This window comes from Pempheris klunzingeri, chromosome 22, assembly GCF_042242105.1.
Source record: "Pempheris klunzingeri isolate RE-2024b chromosome 22, fPemKlu1.hap1, whole genome shotgun sequence".
NCBI classification, from domain to species: Eukaryota; Metazoa; Chordata; class Actinopteri; order Acropomatiformes; family Pempheridae; genus Pempheris; species Pempheris klunzingeri.
In genome coordinates this window covers 16,318,947-16,342,005 of record NC_092033.1, presented here as the reverse complement: position 1 = coordinate 16,342,005, position 23,059 = coordinate 16,318,947, and the positions used below count along the sequence as shown (strand labels likewise).

The following is a 23,059-nucleotide window of genomic DNA, read 5'->3' as shown; positions in this document are numbered from 1 at the left end:
ACACTACAGAGGAAACGACACGGTGCTATTATTTTAGGGGCCTGTGTGATGCGTTGTGAAGTCGGCTGGTGGGTTTGATTTCTGCAGCCCGCCGCCTCTGTCTGTCTGTCTGTGTGCAGCAGAAGGCCCGACTTTCCCACCCATTGATCGGGCCTTAATGCAGCTGAGGTGGCTGAGAAATCACCAGACTGACACATGGACGCAGCTTTGACAGCGCGGCTGCAGATCGCTTTGATTGCCTCTTTATTTCACAGATTAAAAAGCGTATGGAAAACTGGTGGGAGGCACAATCAATGCAGCAGCAGCAACCCCTCTGCAGTCGCTGCTGTGTCCTCCAGCCTCTCGCCACCATGTGCTCAGATACACATCAGATATACAGGAGGCAGGCATGACCTCGGCGCCGCATTGATTCTTTTATGCCCCAAAACCAATTATAGATTGGATGTCTCCTCAATAATGAGTCTCATTATGGATTTGGCCCGACTGACTTCTGTCACATTTAGGGTCTTGACTTGGAAAAACATCCCGAGATGATGCCTTAAAAACAGCTTAAGCGAACACTGTTCTCAGGTTATGTTGAGTCCGACCAAAGTGATGCAGGGCTGGATGTGCCAACGCTGTCAGGTAACTTAATGAAGTTGTTAATTCCTGTGCTGAGTGACTTGTTTGTCGATTTGCCCTGGCCAAGGGCAAAGCAGTGTGTAGCATTAGCATTCCTCTCTTTCTTTTGGCTTCTTCATGAATAAATCAAGCTGTTAAAATTGCTGCATTTACATCTCATTTTACAGACGCGCGGCACGGCAACTGCGACGGGCTCGGCTTGGTTACGCAAGCCGAGCTCTCTCCTTCCTCATTGTGTGGCGCGTGTTATCACAGAGATGCAGGTTCGACCTGTCGCGAAGCGCCGCACTCCTCCCCTCTGAGTTCTGGGGTTAAAATGAAGAGGGGCACAACATCAGAAATGTGATATGATGTTTGCAAAAAGCTTTCACACTATAGAAACAACAAGAGCCTGATAAGGTCTTTTCAGTCCTTACAAAGGGATTATATCATAACGTGTTCTCACTAAGTCAGCACAGAATAACTTGACCAGCGATGATCACTGGAGAGATTTGGCTTCTGTGCGGCCTGGGAGGCAGCGGCTGGATCAGGGTGGGAGACGGAGGGGGGGGGGGGCATAGTGTCTGGCAGTTCCGCTAGGCCGCCCACTAATTGAGAAGTCGCTCAGGGGTTCAGCGCAGGCCTCACAGCTCTGCCTATACAATCCAAATAACGCCTGTAAGTGGGGCTGACACCAACCAATCAGCATTTTGAAATCCTGTTTTCCACAGTGCTGCTCCTGATCCACCCCCCCACCCCCCCCTTCGCACCGCCCCCCCAGCCCTCCACCTCTCACTGTTCTAACAGCTGCAGCCAGCTCCAGCCTCCCTGGCTAGCACTCATCTCCACGTCCTCCTCTCCTGCACCCCCACTTCATCTCCATAAAGGCCTCATTAACCGGGGGTGGCACAGAAGGCCTGGCTGAAGCTCACCACGTCCACACACACACACACACACACACACACCGCCACACACACACACACACACACACTCACCAATCATGCCCACACACACACTGAACCACTGCATCTCAAGTTCAGTGTAACACACGCGGACGTGGTGCTTCCGTGTTTCCATACTAGAGCTTGACTCCATCTCAAAAACATGAGGTGACCTCTGTAATGTTAGACGCCGCCTCTGACACAAGCAGGACAACCAACAGTAAGATATGAATATGCAAATTTCTGCCAGAAGCTAACAGAGTATACTGCTGGAAGAAGTATTTAGATATTAACATGATGTAAAAATACTCCATCACACGTTAAAGTCTTGCACTTACAGTTTTACCCTAAGGATCATTCTAGTTTATCCAAACTTTGGTGATGTTTTCTTACTTTTGGCCATCACTTCTATCACTGATAGTAAGATTGTACTCACCAAGTCCAATGGATCAAAAAGAGAGTTGGAGTCAGAGGGTCAGAGGAGGACGGTATGTGTGTACCTACAATAAGTCCAGCAGGTCAAAGTAGAAGCAGGAGGTGCTTTGAGCAGCAGCCCTCATTGCCCCAAGCCTCATAGGCCTCAGCTGACCCCAGACCAGGGCCCTGGTCTCCGAGGTGCTCTCAGCCCTACAGCTGCATCAGGCCGAACCCTCACTGTGCTGGTAGCTACTCTGTTTGCACAGAGACGCACACATGCAGAGGTTAAAGGTCATACCAAAGGGGGTAACAGGTGCTCTACATCTCACTCTTTGTCCTCTACCTCGCTGTGTCTCTCTCTCCTCTGCTCCATCTTCTCGCTCCGTCCTCTCATCATTGGGCACAAAGCCAGACATTCGCCCGGCTTCATCTGCTCCGGCAGGCGGCATTAATCATGCATGGCCGCATTTGATCCTGCCCGCCACAACACATCTGCTTTTGTCACTTGTAGCAATTTAGCATCAATAGTTAAGGATGAGAGAAGTGCAAGTTCACAGGGGAGAGCGTTGTCTTCCCTCTCAGGCATCAGAGGGGCTCCACCTCTCCCTCCACCACACTCAACTTTCCAGAGGTGAGGGGGAGTTTTTTTTTTCTTTTTTTTTTTCTTGGCTCACTATGAGAGTGTGATTGCATACAGGCAGAAAACTGTGGATGACTCCCAAACACATAGGCCTGAAACAAAACAAAACCGATGTGTGCCAAAGCCTGTGGGGCTGAGGAGGGGAGGGGGTGCTACATATCACTGTGTGTCAAACAGCAGGGCTGTTATCGTGCTCTCACATGCCTGCAGAAGAGGGGTGACAGCCAAATATGTGGCGGCGCTGCAGCCAGCTGTGTGTTCCAGGTGAGGCGGCGCTGCAGCGGCAATGACCAGAGACAGCCCTTTATATGCTCACAATATTAAAGGCAGAACAAGCAGGATTCTCCTAAAATACATTGTGTAGACTGGTGCAAACACAGCCCCTCTCAGTCATCACTTCTGACCTACTGGAAGTGTGTGGCAGTGTCTGTCTGCAGACACCTTTTGCTGGAACCTTTTTTAGTTGTTTTTGGAGGTTTCTGGGCATCAACCTTCGGGCAACTGGGTGTGAAGCCCCCCAGCCAATCACAGCACACAGTGTGTGAGGTTTGGACGCTATAAAAACATAATAAACAGGTGCCAGATCTTAAGCACGCACCCGTCGAGCCAGGGAGAGGGGGCCAACTTTGAACACTGTGTTTACAAGCCGCAGCCGACAAATCACAAGACGCGGGGAGCTCGGCAGTGATGTGACCAAAAACGCAAGAGAATGTCTTCATTTACTTCCGCGGGATCAGATTGCGAACACCCTGCCTTTCATAACACCGAGGTTTGAATTGTTTTTTTTTAGAATAGATTTTTTTAAATTGCAGTGTTTTAGGACAAAATTATAAAAAGAAAAAAGTAAGATGTAATAAAGGGAGTTAAGTATAAAGTATTTAAGTCCTGGAGGGATTGAAATATAGAGAAAATACAACTGAACAGCTAAATCCATTTCAGGGCCTCGATTACCTCCATTTCCTGTATTTTCACATACGTATATGTAAATTTTATCCAAATACTTTTGCATGCAATGAATATTTGCTCTACATTTTATCCAAACCGCTGATGGTGCCGCTTATTTAACCCTAACCCTATTGCTGTGGTGACACAAGCCATCGTACATATTTCATACATTGTCTGATTCTCATTTTCAAAAATAAATAAATGGATGCAGTAAAATAAATGTTAATCTTTTGGAGGTCAGAATTATTCAAGGGATGGTGTGGCACTGATTCAAGACCTCAGTGTTTCTAAAATACAATTCCACATGCTTAGAAGAAAATTTGTTTTGGTAGCAAAGATCTCTTGTAGTCGTGTGTGTTGGACCACCAGAGACAAAGGTCAATACCCAGTCTCCTACCAACTGTTAATGCTCATGTCTCCATCTTTCCATAACTATAACCAGGTGGTTTGAGCTTCCTAAACTAAACCAAACTGTAATCGTAGCAGTGCGAGATCAGGAATAACTAATAACTTTGAAGGCAATGACAAATTGTTCTGGTGTGGGAAACGCTTGGCAAATATCTAGAATATTTCCTTTTGATGGAATAATGGCACGATCATTCGGATTTGAGTGTTTTACTAAAGCATCAAATGTGGCACCTTGTGTGACACATTAAAACTAGCAGACACAGAGCATATCAAATGTGATTTTGCCACAAAGTGAGGAAAAAGAATTTCTTCCTCATTTTTAAAGCTACTTACGAGAAAATTTCAGAGGAAAATCAGGGTTCAGGAGGTTAACCATGACTACAGACAAACACAATCACTTAAAATATACTTTCCCTTAACCATTTTAACTAAAGCTCTAACATTTTGCTTCTTCTCTATCAAAGAACTTCCCGCGTAGCAGATTAAAAATGGGCCATACTCGAGACCCAAACCTCTTCTTAATCTTTAAAGCCTTGTGGATCATTGCCTAAGAGGAAAAGGGAGGAGGGTGAGCCATTAATATATGCATGGAAATGACCTGCGGCACTCCCCATAAAGAGGGGGCAGCAAAGGTCAAATAGCCTCCAAACTGCACTTGGGTTTAATTAAAAAGACAAAGAAGAGCATAATTTTGGAGTGGACAGGCACGATTACTGTTCAGTGAGAAGGGGAGCTGGGCTCAGGCTCTTTTAGCAGGCCCGTGTTCCCCTTCCCATAAGTCAAAGCGCCATCCTCCCATCCCTTTGATGTCAATATAGACCATTTATTAGGGCCATAAAGGTTAATCTGGAAGAAGAGAGGAAATCAAATAGTTGAGATGAGGAAAGAAGTCCACATGAGTGACCACTGTGGAAGGAAGTTAAATTTAGCCCTGAGTCCAGTCAGCAGGTAATGGAGTTACCAACATCAACTTCTACACCGTTTGAAAATTAAATGAAAACCTTGAAAGAAATTTAATGCTGACGCTTTGGAGCCTGTGACCAGAATGGGACGCGGTGGGTTTCAGACATTTAAAAGGCTTGATTTGCTTGAATGGATTTAACGCAATACGAGTCAATATTCATTACAAAGAGGTCTGCCTGGTCAGAGGGGGTTCATGACTGGGTGGGTCACATGATTTACAATATTACAAAGTATCAGGAGATGATGGATGTGTTCAATTGCACAAAGTAACTGACTCAATGAATTTTTCATTACCCTGGTTGATGTGTTTGGGACACTGCATTAGATAAGCCCACTGATGAAACACAGAGCTGAGGCTGTGTATCAGCCAGCCCCCAGAGCCATGCAGGAGGCAACAGACTCATGGGATATCAGGAGATACAGAAATATGATCAGCTTTGGGTGGATTGCATACTATGGTGTCCATGTGTATAGTTAAGCACAACCTACACCAGGGATGTTCAAGGATGTCCTGGAGGGCTGCAGACCTGCAGGGCCAAAGTTCTGCAGCTCTTTGTTCTATCCTGGTAGTTAATAAGCGACACCTGTCCAGCATCTACCTGCAACCAGGTGTAACTTATGACTCGGGAGGAACAAAAGCCTGCAGGGCTGTAATTGAACAGCCCTAACCTCCACTATAATGGCTGATAGAAGGCTCCGTGGCAACACTGAAACAGCTAGAGAAAAAGTGGCCCATTAGCCTCATGTCAACACTCAGAAAATAAGGAGTATTTTTCCAGCTTCTCCAGGATGTTAAGATGGCGGGCAACAGTTTGCTAGGGTATAAGGACATTGCCCTTTACTGTCCTATTTTTGTTGTTTTGGTCATGATAACAAGACCCTCAAAGCCAAAAGCAGACATCTGAGAACGCAACATCATTTAAAAGAAGTATGATGGGTCAGGAAATATCAGCATTCAGAAGATCAGACAAATCAACAGTATCCAGATTGTCTAAACTGCAAAAAAAAAATGTTTAAACTGAAAGTGAGCACGCCTAAAACGTTTTTTTTTTTTTTTTTTTAAGCTAAACTGGCTTCCATTTGTTTGGATTTCAACATTCTGACATGAGATAAAAGTATTTATTATTACTGTAGTTGGATGGCAAGTGAGAAGAAGAACCAGGCGACACCTCTGGTAGGCTGAGCAATCTCAAACCTTGGAGAGTTACATAACACAACCAGGAATATGTGGCTGTGAAAAATCAATACAACACCACCAGCAACAGGCACAAAGTGAAGGCTGCACAAGCGCGGCCCACTCTGCTGCTGAACCACTGCACCGAACGCCACGCTGAGCTAGTGTGAGCTGTCTGTTCACCACTGATTGGTCATTGTCACTGCGCCTTCTGATCACACTCGCCATCAGGAGAACCAAAACTACCTCTTGTGAAAATCAATCATATTTTTAGCCACGTAGAGTAGTCCATGAGGCCATATCCCTGGAAAACTAACAACAACAATAATGTTTGTCTAATGACATGATTGGAGGCAAACAGAGGTGATGCTGCAGTTTATCCTTTAGATTTACAGGTGGTATTTTTCCAGGCTAGTCCACGGGCTTCCAGGCTTGACCAACTGCATACATGATATGATAGACCCAAACTGCCCAGTGGGCTGAATGTAAGCTCTGAAGATATGTTAGAATGGCTGTAATATGGGCTACACAAAAGACAAAAAAAACATAAAATATGACAAAGGGATGTGAAAAAACGCTGGGATTCTACTTTGCCATTTTTTTGATCAGCGTTAAGCTACTGTCAGTGAAACCCAACACTTCCTGCACAGATGCTTCACATTAAGAGCCTTCCGGAATGTCAGGATCCAGTGTTTCTGTGTGTCTTGTGTTATTATTTCATTGTTTCCTGCTTTGTAGTAGTAGTCTCCTGTCCTCTTGTTTCTGTCTTTGTGTGTTTTCCTGTCTTCATCTGTTCCTTATTAGCCTCACCTGTCTTCACTTCGCTCATCAGTCCCACTACATATACCAGCCCAGATCCTTTGTCTCTTTGTCAATTCATCCTAGTTGCCTTTTTTTTTGGTTTCTGGCCTTGCGCTGCTGCTGTGTGAGTGCCTGTTACTTCTGTTTATCTGGCCCTGTACCTACCGACTTGCCTGCCTGTTACCAGTGTACTTCCCTGTAAGATCCTCCCTTCAATAAATCACTGAAGTCATCCTGCTGCCTCCTCCTCTGGCTGCATTTGGGTCCCTCCCATGTTTCTGGATACCAACTGTGACTCAGTTCAATGGGCACAATCCCCATCCTTTTATAAGCTTTTAATGTGAAACATCTGCAGGACAGGTTGAGTTTCATTGACAGTAGCTTAACCGCGTCCAAAAAAATGGCAAAGTAGAATCTTCAGATTCTTCAGGCATGTATTTGTTTATTACCATCTGGGGGAAGAGCACATCCCCTTATAAGTAAACTCAGTGGTTTCCAGGATTTCAGTCACAGAAGTGGCTGCCTGGGCCCTGCAGCCAACTCGAGGTCAACAAACAAAATAAATTTTTATGCTTTATGCTTTTAACTAATATTCTAACATATGTTTTCTGTTTTTTGTATTGGTTTTACGCTTTCTATAAAAATAAACTATACCAGGTTACTCTATTTTCTTACATTCAGTTATTTAAGTTGACTATATTTCAGTACATTCCACCGTATCTGTATGAGGGTTTTTGCATTTTTTCAAAACTGCTTGAGTCATTATCTTTTTCGTCTGATTATTTCAGATCAAAGCATAAGCAATGTGAGGGTGCATCATGTAGGGAGGTAAATTTAGAAAAAAGAATAATATTAAAAAGGTAATTACATGAATATAATGTGGAAAAGAATTCAAAACAATCATTTTACAAACTTTGCTTTAGTGGTCAGTCAGTTTTTTTCTACAGTTTATGGCACATAGGACTGCTCATTCACTACCTCCAGCATGCGTTTACATCACTACTCTGCGTACACGCTGAGCCGTGTTAACAAATGGTTGAAAATCCAAATCAACTTCCATTCTCAGAGATCTAAGAGTTAAGAGAATAAATAATGTGGGAGTTTTCCTCCTGTGACTGTCTTTGAGATCATCCCTCTCACTGTAACAGCCTGAACCATCAGACTCTCCTCTCGCTGACCGTGTGGGAGGAATCACTGCAGCAGGACACATCTCACTTCTCTTCAAATCCCCAAAACAAACAGGAGAAAGTCATGCAGCAATTTTAGGCCTTTGTACTGAGGCATGAAAATGCAGTGCTACTGGTCTGATAGCTGCACGGAGAGAATTACCCCATTCTATCCCTCAGCAGAGATCAGATCAAATCACAACATAGACCGCACTGTGAACCTTGACCCCACCAAAACCAATTTCATTTGGAGAGATGGAGGGGTGAATTGTGGCGGGGACGTTAAAGCTGGATTTTTGATGCATGCAAACTGAGTGAGGCCTAAAGAAACCTCATGAAGAGGTTAGAGGGGGGAAATTGCAGTCACATATTTCCCTCTGTCAAAAGAAATATCTAAAAGAAACAGGAACATGTAGAATTCAGATACTGTACTTTGGTATGAGCCACGCTGTAAAGCAATTTCTGGGTGCAAAATACTGTCTTGCTTTGAATGAATAAGAAATCCATGTTGTATTTACTCATAACTGGAAACATTTAGACCACGCTTTCAAACCTTTATCACTTAATAAACCACTGTATTTTCACCAAAACTGCACTATTGTGCCGCACAGCCAAAATGGCTATAAAACCCCATGAATCCACTAAGTAGAGATGTCCCATAATTTGACTGGTGATTAGCATTTCTCCCATTTTCATCTCTGCTCCTCCCGGTGGCTCTGCACTCACCAGCCATTTCAATTTAACGCTGCCATCAGAAGTTTAATGACAAAGCAGGGATGCAGAGGAGGAGATGGAGAGAAAGGGCGTTGAAAGTTATAGCCCCGACCTATTCATATTCTAATACCTTCAGCTCAGTGGTAAAGGTATGCTTAAAAGCGCCAGGTGGTGACATCTTAATTTTTCAGGGCCGGAAAATGTGGCTGTGCGGCTCTCCCCCCTCTCCCCCATGCATTATTCTTGTTTTAAGCAGCGCGTCTCCTAAGGGGGAAGGGGGGTATTGTTTTACAACACACCCAGCTGCGGCCTACTTGCCTCGCCTGGGGTTCTTTTCAAGGAGTTGTCTTGGGTGACCCCTCTCTCTGGCAGTTATTAATAATAACACGTGCCGGGGAATAGTTCACCTTGTAGCGCTGAGGTGCGCTCGCTGCTTGTATGTCTAGCCTCATACAGGGGAGTCTCCAGGGTGGTGGGAGGGGTGGTGGGGAGATGGATAGAGGAGAAGGGTGTGTGTGTGTGTGTGTGTGTGGGGAGGGGAGGAGGGGGGTGCTATAGGAAGCCAGAGGGAGAAACACACAAAAGACATCAAACAAAGTTTCCCCCTTGTATGTAATTAGAATCAGGTAATCATCTATGGCCCCTCTAAAGTGATGGAGAGCCTGATTAGCAGCATCAAAGAGGGCCAAGAGGGCTGAGACTTAAGAGGGAGATGGAGAGGTGTGTGTGTGTGTGTGTGTGTGATGGAGAAAGATGAAGGAATAAGAAGGTAAAGTGGCAAGGCTGACAGACTGAGTGCTGCATTCTCCACCTATAAGTCCCATTAAAAGCTTGAGCGGGAGAGGCCCTTTGTGCATGCAGAGTGCTCCATTGTTATAACAAGCAGCAGAGACAGGATTCAATCTGGGGCCTGAATGAACCGACGCATTCCTGGCAAATTCTCCACTCAAGTGCTCAAGGGATTCAACAAAATTGAACGCTGCTTCCTTTTGAGGCCTCAAAAAATTATTTTGTCCAAAGGGGGAATCTTTTGAGTTAAAGACGAGGACCTCTGCAGATCAGTTTAAAACTTAACCTCGGGGTAAATCTGCGGCAGCTTCTAATTAATGACGGCGACTGAAAACGGGAAATGCACTTAATTTGAGAAATCAAATAAGCGAAGGAGTTGAAGCCTGTTGGTCTGTTAGTATGTGACTGACTTGACTTTTAGATTTAAACTTAGCAGAGCGCTGTTCTGCTGCTGTCACACCAAAGAAAAACAAACGTTGCAAGGCACAAGGACAGAGTAAGTAATGATGGTGGCATTCACTGGCACAGCAGGCACTGTAACCTTTTAGATAACCACATCCTTCAACAAAAAAAAAAAAAAAAACCCTTCCCGTTCTCCTCCAAAAATAAAAAAAAAACAATTACAGCACAGGTGCAGTCATGGGAGAGAGAAAGAAACATTATCTTTGATGTCACACAAAGTCTAAAGTTAACCTCACAGGCCTCAAACAGGGGACTGAGGAGGATGCACCAAAACTGAGCAGCCAACTAAATTAATCAGTTGTCCTTCACAACACTCCGCCTGCTGCCGTTCCATCCTTGCTTTTCCATAATTCTATACCAGTGACTGGTAGTTTCTGATTTTGGCTATTTGTCTATTTCTGCCACGGAACAACGTCCTCATATTAGACGTGTTGTTTCGTGCACAACTGAAACAAGGTATGAGCTCACCGACTCACTCCTACGACAGTATGAAGATGACTGCATGGGCTTCGCTTTGTTGTCTCAGTTTTGATTTTGACTCAAGATTGTTGAGGCCCCAAAATTGGTCTCATCTCAGACTCAACTTAAGTTTAAACCTGCAGCGCGGAACTTTTGCCTTCTGGCAGTCAACCACTGTCGACGCATGCTTATGACCTATAAATACAGACCCTCACCATCAATCACTGTTATCTTTCTTCTGAATGCGGAGTTTCTTCTTCTGGAGCATCAGAAACTTTTTTTTTTTTTTAGGTTGCTTCCCCCTTCAGCTCTGGCAAACCAGTCATCGCTACCAGACACAAGACTTAAGCTGGTATACTGTGAAATACAGAGAGATTTACCTGAGGGTTTTAGACTTGCTCCTAACGAACATTCATTTATATGTAAAAGTCCCAGATTCCAGCTTTATGTTGTTAGTTTCATGGTATTAAGGAGAAAAACCCTGTTTCCTGACACCCTTGACTGTGCTGGTGGCTCAAACGTGTTCTTTCTCAAGCTTGGGATTCTGTGCAAATGTTGTGAGCCAATCGCTGACTTCTGAACAGTCCTGCCCTGCAGTGGGCTGATGTACCCCTCAAACAGCCCGTTGTTTAGCATGGTTAGGTCCATTTATAAATCATGTGTATTTTACAGTGCTGCCAATCATATTCCGAGGCGCTGAGAGCAGTTCAGATATTTAAAGTGGTTTTTGTAGCCACTGATTTCCATTCAGAGTCTGGATTTTCATCAATGAACATCATGTCTGCAATTTTTTCTTAGTAACTTATTAATATCGTCATTATTCCTGGCGAGCGTGGGCTTTAAGTGTCGGGAGAACAAAAACAAAAAAGCAGTAATGTAAAGTATTGACTAAAAGATGTACAACACTACTCTCTGAGCAGAAACTACACTGCAGCGAGAGCAGAGCAGCTGAGGAAAAGTACGCTCCGGTGTCATTGACCAACGGCCTGGCTGAGGATGTCCTTGTGCCCTTCAGTGTTAGTTGGGAGAACAGCTGAACATCTGCGCTAGTCATTAGAGAAAGAGGAGCTGGCCTGAATCTTTCAGCCTGCAGAGAATCAGGGAGGAGAGAGCTGATGACAAACTACACCGAGCCTCCTGCAAATCTCCCAGGAGCATGGCTATCCTCAAGTTAGCGGGATGTTGTGCAGTGGCTACTCTGAAATCACATGCGTTCAGCTCTTTGTGGAGCTGTTTGCCGTCCACTGACGCCTTAATAATGACTGATCTAGCTGGGAGTCGGCTGCAATCTGCTCTGTGCGATTTAGGTAGAACTACGCTGCGTCTGTCGCTTGATCTTCATTTTGAATATCGCTTTATTGCTCAGTCTGGCTGTCGGCTCTTTTGCGGAGGCAGATTTGATGTATTTGTTTATCTATTTTGTAGTTTAGTCCTTCCTTAGCGTCCGTCTTCGCTTTGGATTCAGGTCGATCACGAGTGGCTCCATGAATGATGCATTTCACATATATAGGCGCTGCTTATGGAAGCAGGAGTGAGTTATGGTGCAGGAGTGGTCGGGGAAGTGTCCATGGACATTTTTAACTTTGCTTCTAAAATAAAATGTTCATTATAAAACAGAGGTATGAACACCAGTTGTGTGTGTGTGTGTGTGTGTGTGTGTGTGTGTGTGTACAGATACCTTTAGATTTAGACACTGGAAAAAATACATATTTGTAAAAATATGAATGCATGTAAAATGCATATATATTTATATATACTCTATGTCTAAATCTAAAGGTATCGATGATTGCTGTAAAAAGGTTAGGTGTAATAAGCTATGGCAGTGTAAAACACTTTGATTTGATTCGTCACTGTCTCTAATGACTCATGATTCATTATCTATATTCCTTTAAATGCGCGTTTGAGTGGCACAAGTTGAAAATGACATAAATGAAATGAAATAAAAATAAACTACCAGTGTGGCGGGAGGTCACGCAGACCACAATCTCTGTTCTTCAAGAAGGAAGAAGATCGTTAAAAGTCTTTAGACAGCGAGCGACTGAAACTCTGGAAAAATGGCTGCATTACTTTAAAGGAGCGTTCTAATTCAGAGACGGTTCGCACACTGTGAGGCCGATGAAAAGAAGCGAGCGGAGGTGAATTTGCTCCGGGTAGCACAAGTTGAGGCAGAGCTGCATCCATGTGCACCGAAAGTGTTCAACTTTAACAAAAAGGTGAGAGGGGCGTGGAGCGGAATAACACGAGGAATTGGAGCTCCTGGTGAGTTCTGAGATCAGTCAGATTCTAAGCAAACACACACAAACAAACTCCACACACACACACACACACACACACACACACAGCGGGTGGACGTTGCTACTATAGTCAGCTACATCTGGTCCAAATTCACACTAAATGATTTCAGCCTGAATGCTCATTAGGCCCATTTAACAAGGGAAATATTAAAAATACACACAGGCCGAAAATGTTACAGAAGAATAATAGACAGCATGTGCACGTTAATGTCAGCTCACAGTGAAGCAGCATGAGCCAGCACATTAGAAAATAAATGAATTAGTTTATTAGATGCGCACAATTCAGAGGCGGCGGCACAACCCAGACTCTGGATCACGTGAGCGTCTGACCTGAGGAGGACTCTGTTTTTCCACTTTGTGAGTAATCACACACCGAGCGGCTACTTTTTCTTATTAAAGGCGTGACACATGTTCATAAGAAAGAATATATCTAAATGAGATTTCTGAAAAGAATAGATGAGTCTCAGAGCCTTTTTTTTTCGCTCCCCTGCCGGTCCCCGGAGATAAGAGCTTGACTTGATGTCACAGTCGCGTCTGACGCCGACAGACAAACTGACAGTGCGTCACGAGCCCGATGCGAGATGAAGAAGATACATTTTTTTCATTTACATTTACATACATAGTTATACAAGGTAGCCGCGGACTACAAAGTTGATTCTGAAGGAGGAAGAAATGTAAGTTATTACACTGAACCATGCTCTACATGTTGGTTATCTCTCGCTGATAGCCAGCTTTCCAAAACGTTAATAAATCCAGCCATGTTGACGGCTCTGTGAGTTTGCTTGCATTTACAATCTTAGTAAAACCACTGTAGAGGAAAATTGAAGTTGGATTAAAAAAATGAATGAATAGATAGATAAATAAATAAGTGTTCTCCTGGTGCTGTCTTTAAAATGGATGCCTGGAATTTACAGTTTTCCATTAACTGATGCCCAACAGCTTTTTCACGCCTGCACCCGGCCTTGGAGCCGGCGCTGGTTGTTGTGTGTGTGTGTGTGTGTGTGTGTGTGTGTGTGTGTGCGGTGGCACTCAGCAGGCCGCTGCGCTGCAATCTTCATTTTCTCAGCATTTTTTAACTTAAATGTGTCAGTCTGTCTGCTCTCCTCCCTCCTTTGGGCTTTCAAACATTATCGCTCCGCGCTGTGCAAAATCACACATCAGCATAAACAGTGGCGTCGCGCTATTACCAGTATCATCAATAGAGGCTTTGGTTTCAAAGGGATCATTTGTTTATAAAATGTTCTTGCTGCATTTCTCCATATTCACAGAGAGCAAAGCACAAATCAAGCTCTAGGAGATAATACCTGTAATTATGTTTGCAGTCGCAGGTTTATGAAGGGATGGCTTGGTTACACACACACACACACACACACACACACAAATTCCTCTCTGTACATCATATTTGATCACACTGGGACAGGTGAAGTTTTTTTTTTCTCCCCATATTTGTTTTTTTTCGTGCATGTGTTGCGATAGAGGATTATTATTTCTCTGCTGGTGGGATCACATTGCTCATGGTTGTAGACCCCTGAAGAATTCTATTAACCCTGGTTATGTCAGGCCTAATAACATGCCACCCTGCTAAGCAGAAAAGGATTGACTTGGAGAAGGGTGTGGGGGTGTGTAGTGATATAATTTAATTCTAAAGCTGGTGGAATACAAAAATGGACCAAATGTGAAGTCATCCTTATTTTTTTCCCCTCTCCTGTCGCTAACCTGGTCTGACTCACTGCGATAAACATAAGTAGAAATAATATATTTGAGGTTTTTGAGTAAGGAAGTGTGTATGAGTGTGTGTGTGTGTGTGTGTGTAAAATTGCATTGCTTTGTGATGTTGCAGTCATTGATTGCCTCAGTGATGGAGGCTGGCTTTCTTTGTTGCTCTGCAGATCAGATGTGGAGTGCTGCGGTTTGCTGTATTTGCCATTCATTAGCCAGCAGTGAGGAGATGTCAGGGCGCATTCGCGGGCAGGCCACTCGCGTGATAGCGAGCGTCAAATCAATTCAGTCACCTTGAACTTTGAAGATGAAAGAATAACATGTTGGAATTGGTCTCCCTCTTACCCTGCACGCCTGTTCAGAGACGCTCGGCCCGGCCGCACTGCTCCTGTATGCATTGGTGTTGGGCAAACACTGTCCACATCACCTGATTCACTGATGATACAGTTTTGGTTCTGTAGCGTTGCCACACAGCAGCAGCCGCCAGGGCAGGAGAGAGTCCTGTGGGCACACGCCACTGGGTGGACCGGCGCTTTTGCAGTGAGCTTTGCACTCGGCTTCAGGTGTGGTTATATTAGCATGAGACATCAGATTAGCCACGTTTACATGGAGCCAAATTTCCCCGATGATGAAAGCCCAGAAAGAATACAAATGCTCAACATGAACACCTAAGTCAGCATAAACAGGCCCAAAGTGATTTCAAGCTGAACTGGACCCACTCAAACAATTCCAAAAAGCCAAGACTGAAATGTAGAAGAAGATGAATGAGGCTAAATCACAGAACAGCAAAAGTGCATTTGACCCCACCAACAAAAGACGGACGCATGATGAGGTATTATTGTCACACACGCTCTGTTAGATCACATTCTACATAAGCGACCGCCCCGAAATCCTCAGTCGGACCGATTTGAATCAGAATAAGAATAAAGAATGTATGTATCTGCAGCTTGTGGGACACTACAGTACTACCATATCCAGTCCTCCAATAAATCACATGACAAGACCCAAACCAGCAATTCACCTCAATAAGTCCACTGGTTCCTACTGAAGACCAAAGTCTTTAAGTCCTAATACAGGTTTCCTAAAACTGGCTGCAGTAGTTTTGAATCAAGTTTTATTCAAACAGCAAGACAGAGTGCATTTATATGGGACCTAATTCCAGTGGTGGATTAATACACATTTGGTGCCTTCTGGAGTGTATGGGGACAGCAGGACAGTGTTTGTGCGACAGAGTCAGAACTACAATATGTGTGTTCATGGTAAGCGGCGTGGCAACATGTCGGCCAATGTAACAGCAGGTTTAAGTTGAGCTTTGTCACTGGGAGGAGGTAAATGTTTGATCTCTGTCCAAAGGCAGTGCAGACGTTAAAACGTTGTCCAAAAAAAAACTCCATTACCCTGCTGTAAGATAGTTTACATCAATTAGATTCCAAATTCCCTTCAAAACCCCCATTTTTCTCTTTAAAACTGAACACTGCAATCAAAACATTAAAACCCTGTTACACTGTCTCTGTGTCAGGGTGTCACGTCAGACTGGCACCTGGGTCAGCTGTGGTGCTGACTGAAGCTTCCGTGAAGAAATGTATTAGCCACTTTTGGCTGGTGGAAACTGAGGAACTAATTAAAATCTGCAACACGAAAAAAAGATGAATAAAAAAACTGCTTCAACTGCTTTCTGGAGCTTCCTGCAGACTCACGCTGACATTCTACCACACAGTTATCATATATGACATAATACTAAACATTCCTGCAAACCACTAGAGGAAATCTAAGGGCAGAGTTACCTTGCCGTCGAATATCTGAAGTGCTTCACTAGTTCTACCATAACCTTACATTGACTCCCAGAGTACGCTCAGCGCAGCTGTACATCGTGGGAAGAAAAGTATAACATGAATAACTATTCGATCGCGCTCACAATGGGAAGACCCTTTAGTATCATCTTAACGTCTGACCTGAGCCCCAGACTACTCAACAACGATATCGTGGATCTCGTTGTAAACAGCCACTTCAAAGTCTGACCCCTGACCTCTCGGGCCCAAAGGCTGGTGGCTCCATTCACACGTTACACAGAGAGCACCTGCAACTGTGGCTTTCCTTCTCCACCTTCCACCTGACGTGGCTTTAGGTAGTCACTTCATTCCAAAACAACTTATTCTTTAACCCTCTCACACACACACACACACACACACACTGGGAACAATTTGGAGATACAGTATTTTGCTCCAAAACACATCACCATGTGTACAGGGGGGGATCCAGGTATCAAACCACCAGCTTTCTGATTAATGGATGAGCCGTGCTTCCAACTCAGCTGCAGCTGTTGCTGCATTTCTCGCCTTTTTTTTCGATCGTGTTTCTCTGAGTAAAAAGTGCTTAAAACAGGTAGATGGAAACGTAGCTTACTTAATAATGAAAAGTGTTTCAAATGATGTTCCACCAACACCCGACTGCACACTCAGCTAGTGTGAATCATCAGGCCGAGTCTCTCAGTGAGAGAGGGCTGATAATCCCAGAGTAAGGCTCAGAACGTTTTTTTGGCTATTCTGTGGCACAGCAGCTTCTCCTCAAAGCCTTCAGCACCTAACGGGGACTCTCTCATCACCAATGTTGAAATGAAATGAAGTGTGCCGGGGCCTGCAGCGGGCGCACAACGCGCACACACCCACAATCTGACATACATTAGCTACAGTACACGGTACATGTTCCCAGAATGCCGTGCTGCAGTGAAGGCCGTGGACAGCGGAGACGTGGACACGATCAGGAAATTCGTCTGGAACATTTCCTGCTCTGGTGAATATCGATATAAAAAATTAAACACGAATAGTCACATTTTTAACATCAAGGCAAGAAAGATTCTAAATGATCCTGCGTCAGCAACAACACCATACAAGAACGATCTGCCACCCCTTTCTAATACAGACATGTTCGTCACTACCAAACTGCAGTGTACTTACACTGAAAAACAGTGGAGAAGACAACTCTTATCTCGTCACGTCAAGTTCTGGATGTCTCAAACCTTTCTCCAGCAGAACGAGTCCTTTTCATGTGTTCTCCGTGTCAGAGCAAAGCTTTTTTTTACGTGTGTCACGCCTCCAAAAACTACAAACTCATTTCATATGCAAACAACTTTAAAGCAGCCCGTGGCTGTTTGTCTCTCAGCAGGCCTCGGTGCGACCGCCACCACACCGGCAGCTCTGAGGAGACGAGCGATCTCGTACTCGCTGCCTGGAAACAATCTCCGGCTTTACCAGTCGTGCTAAAAACGATTGTTAAAGGTGCTCTTTTTTGAAATGTTTTTCTAGAAGACCTTTGACCATATAAACTGCTCACATGTTTTAACTGAAAGGGCTTTTATAAATGCAAAAAAATTCAATTTGGATTCGTTGAATGACTCGTTTAGGAAAGCGAAAACATTACAGACTAGTTTAGTTTTAAAGGAGTGGTCGGTCCCAACCATGTAATTTAAATGAGCAGTGTGGCTTCCCTGGGTTAGATCATGGATTGTACCAACCTGAGTATACCTACTATGTCTGCTGGCCTATAACGGCACTGATAACGGCTGCTTCGTGCGCACAAATGTGTATGAACCTGAATTAATCCAATGAATCAGTCCCATTAGAACGCTGCACTTCCACCCACTGCACAGTGAGCCACGGTTGTGCTTCAGCCGATTGGTGCATCTAGCTGTCAATCAACATACCCACAGCGCTGTTCCTTAGCAGCAGCTGAATCTTCTTGATAGGCTGTAACGACACCTTGGATTTTGCTAGTGGAGCATCAGTTTGGTTATGTCCCTGTCTCCCCAAATAGGCTGTGAAGAGTTTGTTATCACGACTACTGTAAATTGAAAAAGCTTCCTATGCTATGTATTGATTGTGAGTGTGAATACTTTCACATTCTTGACGTGAACCCTTGAAGTCAGAAATTTCAATGACACGGCTCGACTGGAGTGAAAGCTGCATAAAACTAAATGTTTGTTGCTCTTTGTGTGATGTGCTACTTATGGTGCTGTCGGGGGGGATCGTAGCTGCTCTCACTATCAAAAAAAAAAAAAAAAACACGTCACAGATTTTGCTGATTAGTTGGCTTAATGTTCTGTCAACGAGCTGTCACATTTAAAGTTGGATTTTCCGAGACAAACCTAAATTTCACATGTGTAGCATAAATAGCGCTTATAGTCCATATAAATCTTGATTTCAACCATTCACGCTAAATGTTTCTGCCCTGGTTATCCTGGAATAAAGTAACCATGTTTGAAGCTAAGTAGGGACTTTGAGGGGCAAATAAATGGACAACAGTAAAAAAAAAAAACTATGTATGGAAATGGGGTCACAATAGACTGCTAAGACAGTTACGTTGATGTTTGTCCCACTGTTCAAAAAACCCCACTGAAAATAAACTAACAAAAAGATAACAACAAAATATACACTCAATGGAACAAATAAAGAATTTGGAAATAGTAAACAAATGTCATACCGTAATTTAGATAGCAAATTTGCCAAATTTTGCAGGGTCACAGGCCAAAGGCCAAAGGAAGCGCTTGTGTAAATAAAAATCAGGTTGTGCTCCATTCAGCAGAGCAGAAGTAGAAATCAAGCTGGACTCTGAATGTGTGTGAAGTGGATTTCAGTGAGCGAACACTTCCGTGGACGCTGTGACCACACTATGAGCTGTCTGATGGAGTTTAGTGTTTGCTGAACGTCGCGCAGACGCTGTGAAGATGTCGGCTGTCTTTCTTACCGTAGGTAGTCTCTCCGGCACAGGATGAGGTTGGCTTTGGTGTAGAGCGTGGAGCCCACCTCGCCCAACCTGCAGTCACAGCAGGCACACTTGAGGCAGTCCTCGTGCCAGTACTTATCGAGGGCCTTCAGCAGGTAGCGGTCCTTGATCTTCCGGTTGCAGCCGGCACAGCCTTTTGGCTTGGTGTCCGGCTGGACGGAGAGCATTTGTATACCTGGGAGAAGCACAGAGAGAAGCTTCAAACACTCGTCCAACACCGGCGAACCGCCTGAAGAAGAGGCAGACGTCTCCTCAATGGTGACGCCCTTATGGCGAAAGAAAGAAACACACAAACATTCAGGGACAACAAGAAGCTAAATGCTCGTGTGCAACGCAGTAAAAGGGCCGTATGACGATTTTTAACAAGTTTTGTTCCGAGAGAAAAGAGAAGAAAAGTGAAATGGTGCCAGATAACACCTCAGCTGAATAGTCGAGGACAGCAACATACAGTTTCTCACTGGTTTTCACCTTTAAGCAGGAGTATGAGAACAATATTCATGTATTTGACAAAAAAAAAGACAAATAACGCTAGAATTACATAAGACGAGTGAAAATGAGAATTTATACACTAGAACATGTTATAAATCTAAACTGTCAAAAAAGGAAAAATAACAAATTAGGCACCATACAACATACTGGAGAGTGAAAATAAATGTCATCTTTTCATATGTACGAAAACACAGATTCAAATCTTCGACTGTTAGACTATGTAGAGCTGTGTCCCAGTTCCAGACTACACAGTTCTCTGAAGGCTTCGAGTGTGTGTGTGTGTGTGTGTGAGAGTGATGTGTTCGTGCTGGAAAATGGACACAAGTAAGTAACACATTTGTGACAGAAAGATCTTAAAACACAAACAAAAGAACGCCCATTTTTAACAAAAAAGTTTAAGTGGCGTTCACAAGTCACATAGTAGTGTGTGTGAGCAGGAAGTGTGAAGTCCATGGTACTAAAGTGCACTCACAATTGTGCACACTGATTTTCGGCACACTAAAACGTGGTGCAGTTTAAAAAAAAGAAAAGCAAATTTGGAGGAAATGGAGTTACAGTTATATGTGGTATGAATTTGCAACACAGTTCGGGCTAAATACATTCAGGTTAAATACACAGAACAGTCGGTGTGAGCTTCAACCAAAGTCAAAATGCAGATGTAAATGTCCTCGGCGGTACAGTATAACGCAGTGTGCTGGAGAGAAGCTGTGCTGTGTGTTTAACGCTCGTGGAAAGACCAAATTTTGGTCCCATATTTTGTTTCGCCTTATAATCGTCACTCATTAGTCACATCCGATGTTTATACTCAACTTCAGCAGTTTGCTGTTTATTTGAAAGCTTCCTATCACGTCACTGACAGCTAAACCAAAGTGGCTGCAGGTCGTTTCATTGTTACTCGGAGAAAACAGGCGCCCGTAGTAAAGAAACGGTGAGGACAAAAATCCTGTTTAAACAGAGGTGAAGAAATGGACTTGGTCCTTGAAAACAGCAGCGGGCTGCTGATGGTGACAAAGAAGAAGAAAGCCAGAGGGACCGAGTGAGTGCAGGCTGCAGGTTCGGTGCTCTGACCAGTACGATCGCTACAGACCAGCAGGAACAGACCGGCAGCAGCCCACACAGACACAAAGCCACAGTTTCACATTTCTTCCTGGACACTTTTTTTTTCTCTCTCTCTCTCCACGTTGACCTCCTCTGTGTTTGAAGGGGCGTGGCTACAGGCGAGGAGCTTTGCATTGTTTGGCCTGAGCTGACTGTGGAGAGCCTTTGTTGGCCCATTGAGGGGAGAGAGGTGGGGAGGGAGGGAGGGAGGGGAGGTGAGGGGGGCAATGTGGCCTCGCACCAGGCTGGAATTAGTATTCTCCTACCATTCCCTGAAGAGAGGCACACCCCCACTCCCCTTTGTCCCCCATTCACCACACACACACACACACACACACACACACACACACACACTCGGTGTGTCTTCAGATGTAGTTTTGTAACTTTCTTTTTACCATTTTTCTTCAAACATGTCAGTCCAGGTGAATCAAATCACTGATCGTTCAATCTGTATCACGCCTGCATATGAAAACACACATTCTTTAATATTCTAGCTCTTCCACCATTCATTTACTATTCAGTATTACTGTTAAAAGGAATCTGTGGCGTTTTACTTTGGAGGTGTTTTTTCTTCTTTCCTGGAAGTCACTGGAATTTAAATGTTGTTCCATCTCAGTAGTGCCATGTATTATTGTTGTGTGTGTGTGTGTGTGTGTGTGTAGTTGTAACTTCACTGCAGAGTGATCTCAAGAGTGTCTGTGCTGACCACACAACACTAACCCAGACCTGGTGTTCACTGGGATGGACCTAGTTCAGGTTTCAAGTCTGTGCGTGTTGCGGTTTAAAATGCGGTCCACTGATAAAACCTTGAGAGGTAATTAGGAAAGAATGTCTTTTCAAGTGTTTTCAGAGAAGGAGAACTGCACCTGAGTTGTATGAAATAAGCTTCAAGCATGCAAAAGCACTGCCTTGGCCCCTGAATTGGGGAAAAAAAAAAAAAAAAAAATCTGTCACTACACACAAAGATCATTCTCTTCGCCCCCAAACTTGTGTCTCTTAAGTAAGAAATCATTTGCAGACAGCTTCGAACAGGTTGAACTGCGCCGAGCAGCTCAGCTCATTTGTTCCAGTGCGTTGGGGCTGTTGATTTGTTAATTGGCTGGATTTGGAGAGCGGGGCGCGCGGCTGCTCGGCCGGCTGCTCTCCGCTGCGCCTGTTCAGCGGCACTGATCCGTCCAACCTCGTTAACACTACAAAGTCCCCGCTACTCATTACCAAGCCAAAAGACGGAAGAGTTTCGACTCCCCTTGTTACTGTGCAATCAACTCGGGGGAGAAGCAAGGCAGGAATTTGACCACTTCGCTCTTCCGATTGCCGGGGGGTGGGAGGGAGGGGGGGGTGGTGCCGAACAAAAGCTTCATTTTCCATAATGGAAGGGAAACCACAGCTGCTCGGAGCCCTAATGATATCTGTTTTGTTTGCGCGCTGGCTCGTATCCTCCCTTTCCTCCTCTCCACTCTCTGGGCTTCCAGGCGGCCGCCGCTGCGCGTCCCCGGCCCGGAGCGGGTGGAGGATGACGGAGGACGGGATGGAGCGGGGAATAGTCTGCTATTTCAGTCCCAGCTGTTCGGCAGGCGAGATGCTGACATTTCACCCTATCAGTTTAATTACTGTTGCCATGGCAGCGGAGTGCTGGTAAAGGCCAATAACGGATTTAACACGGAGACTCAATTTGCCATGCAGCTCCCACAAGCACACAACAGAGCCCGGAGCCGTGGTGAACGGGTGCACATATCAGCTGTATGATCACCAACGTAACATCAGAGCATATCTGCGTAATGTGTGAACGAAAGGTTATCAGTGAACAGCGCGGATCGTGGATCGGGTTTTGGAGCGGCAGCAGGTCAGATCTGGACACGTCGCCTTCGACGCAGAGATGCTGTAACTTGCCGTCGCAGAGCAGACTAAACACACACGAAACGTGCCCTTCACACAATGCCGAAGCGCAAAGTAAGCATCTTACCGAAACTTTTCTCCCTTTTCTGCATTTGTTGAACCGCTGAAGCAGCCGAGGCACCACCATCCAACCCGGAGCCGCCTGGTCCGGAGAGCAGCTGTCTGCAGGCAGGCTGGGATCGGGCTTTGTTAGAGGGGGGAACAACAATCCAGCACGGCGACCAGAGTGGAATGAAAAGAAAGGGGGGAAACACCGGGCAACAAATCGCAGGCGGAGGAGCGAGAGCGAGCTGTTCGCTGCCGTC

At 44.7% G+C, this 23,059-nt stretch overlaps 1 protein-coding gene across 1 annotated transcript in view; it reads right to left on the bottom strand.

Moving 5' to 3' along the window:
• The window catches only part of lmo3 (LIM domain only 3), a 42,176-nt gene extending 19,330 nt beyond the window's left edge, over nucleotides 1–22,846 (bottom strand). The window contains exons 1-2 of the mRNA XM_070853966.1: nucleotides 22,822–22,846; nucleotides 19,233–19,446 (exon numbers count right to left, since the gene is read on the bottom strand). Coding sequence (XP_070710067.1) covers nucleotides 19,233–19,446; nucleotides 22,822–22,846 — 239 coding nt within the window. The remainder of the gene's footprint in view (nucleotides 1–19,232; nucleotides 19,447–22,821) is intronic.
• Between the last annotated feature and the right edge of the window lie 213 nt (nucleotides 22,847–23,059).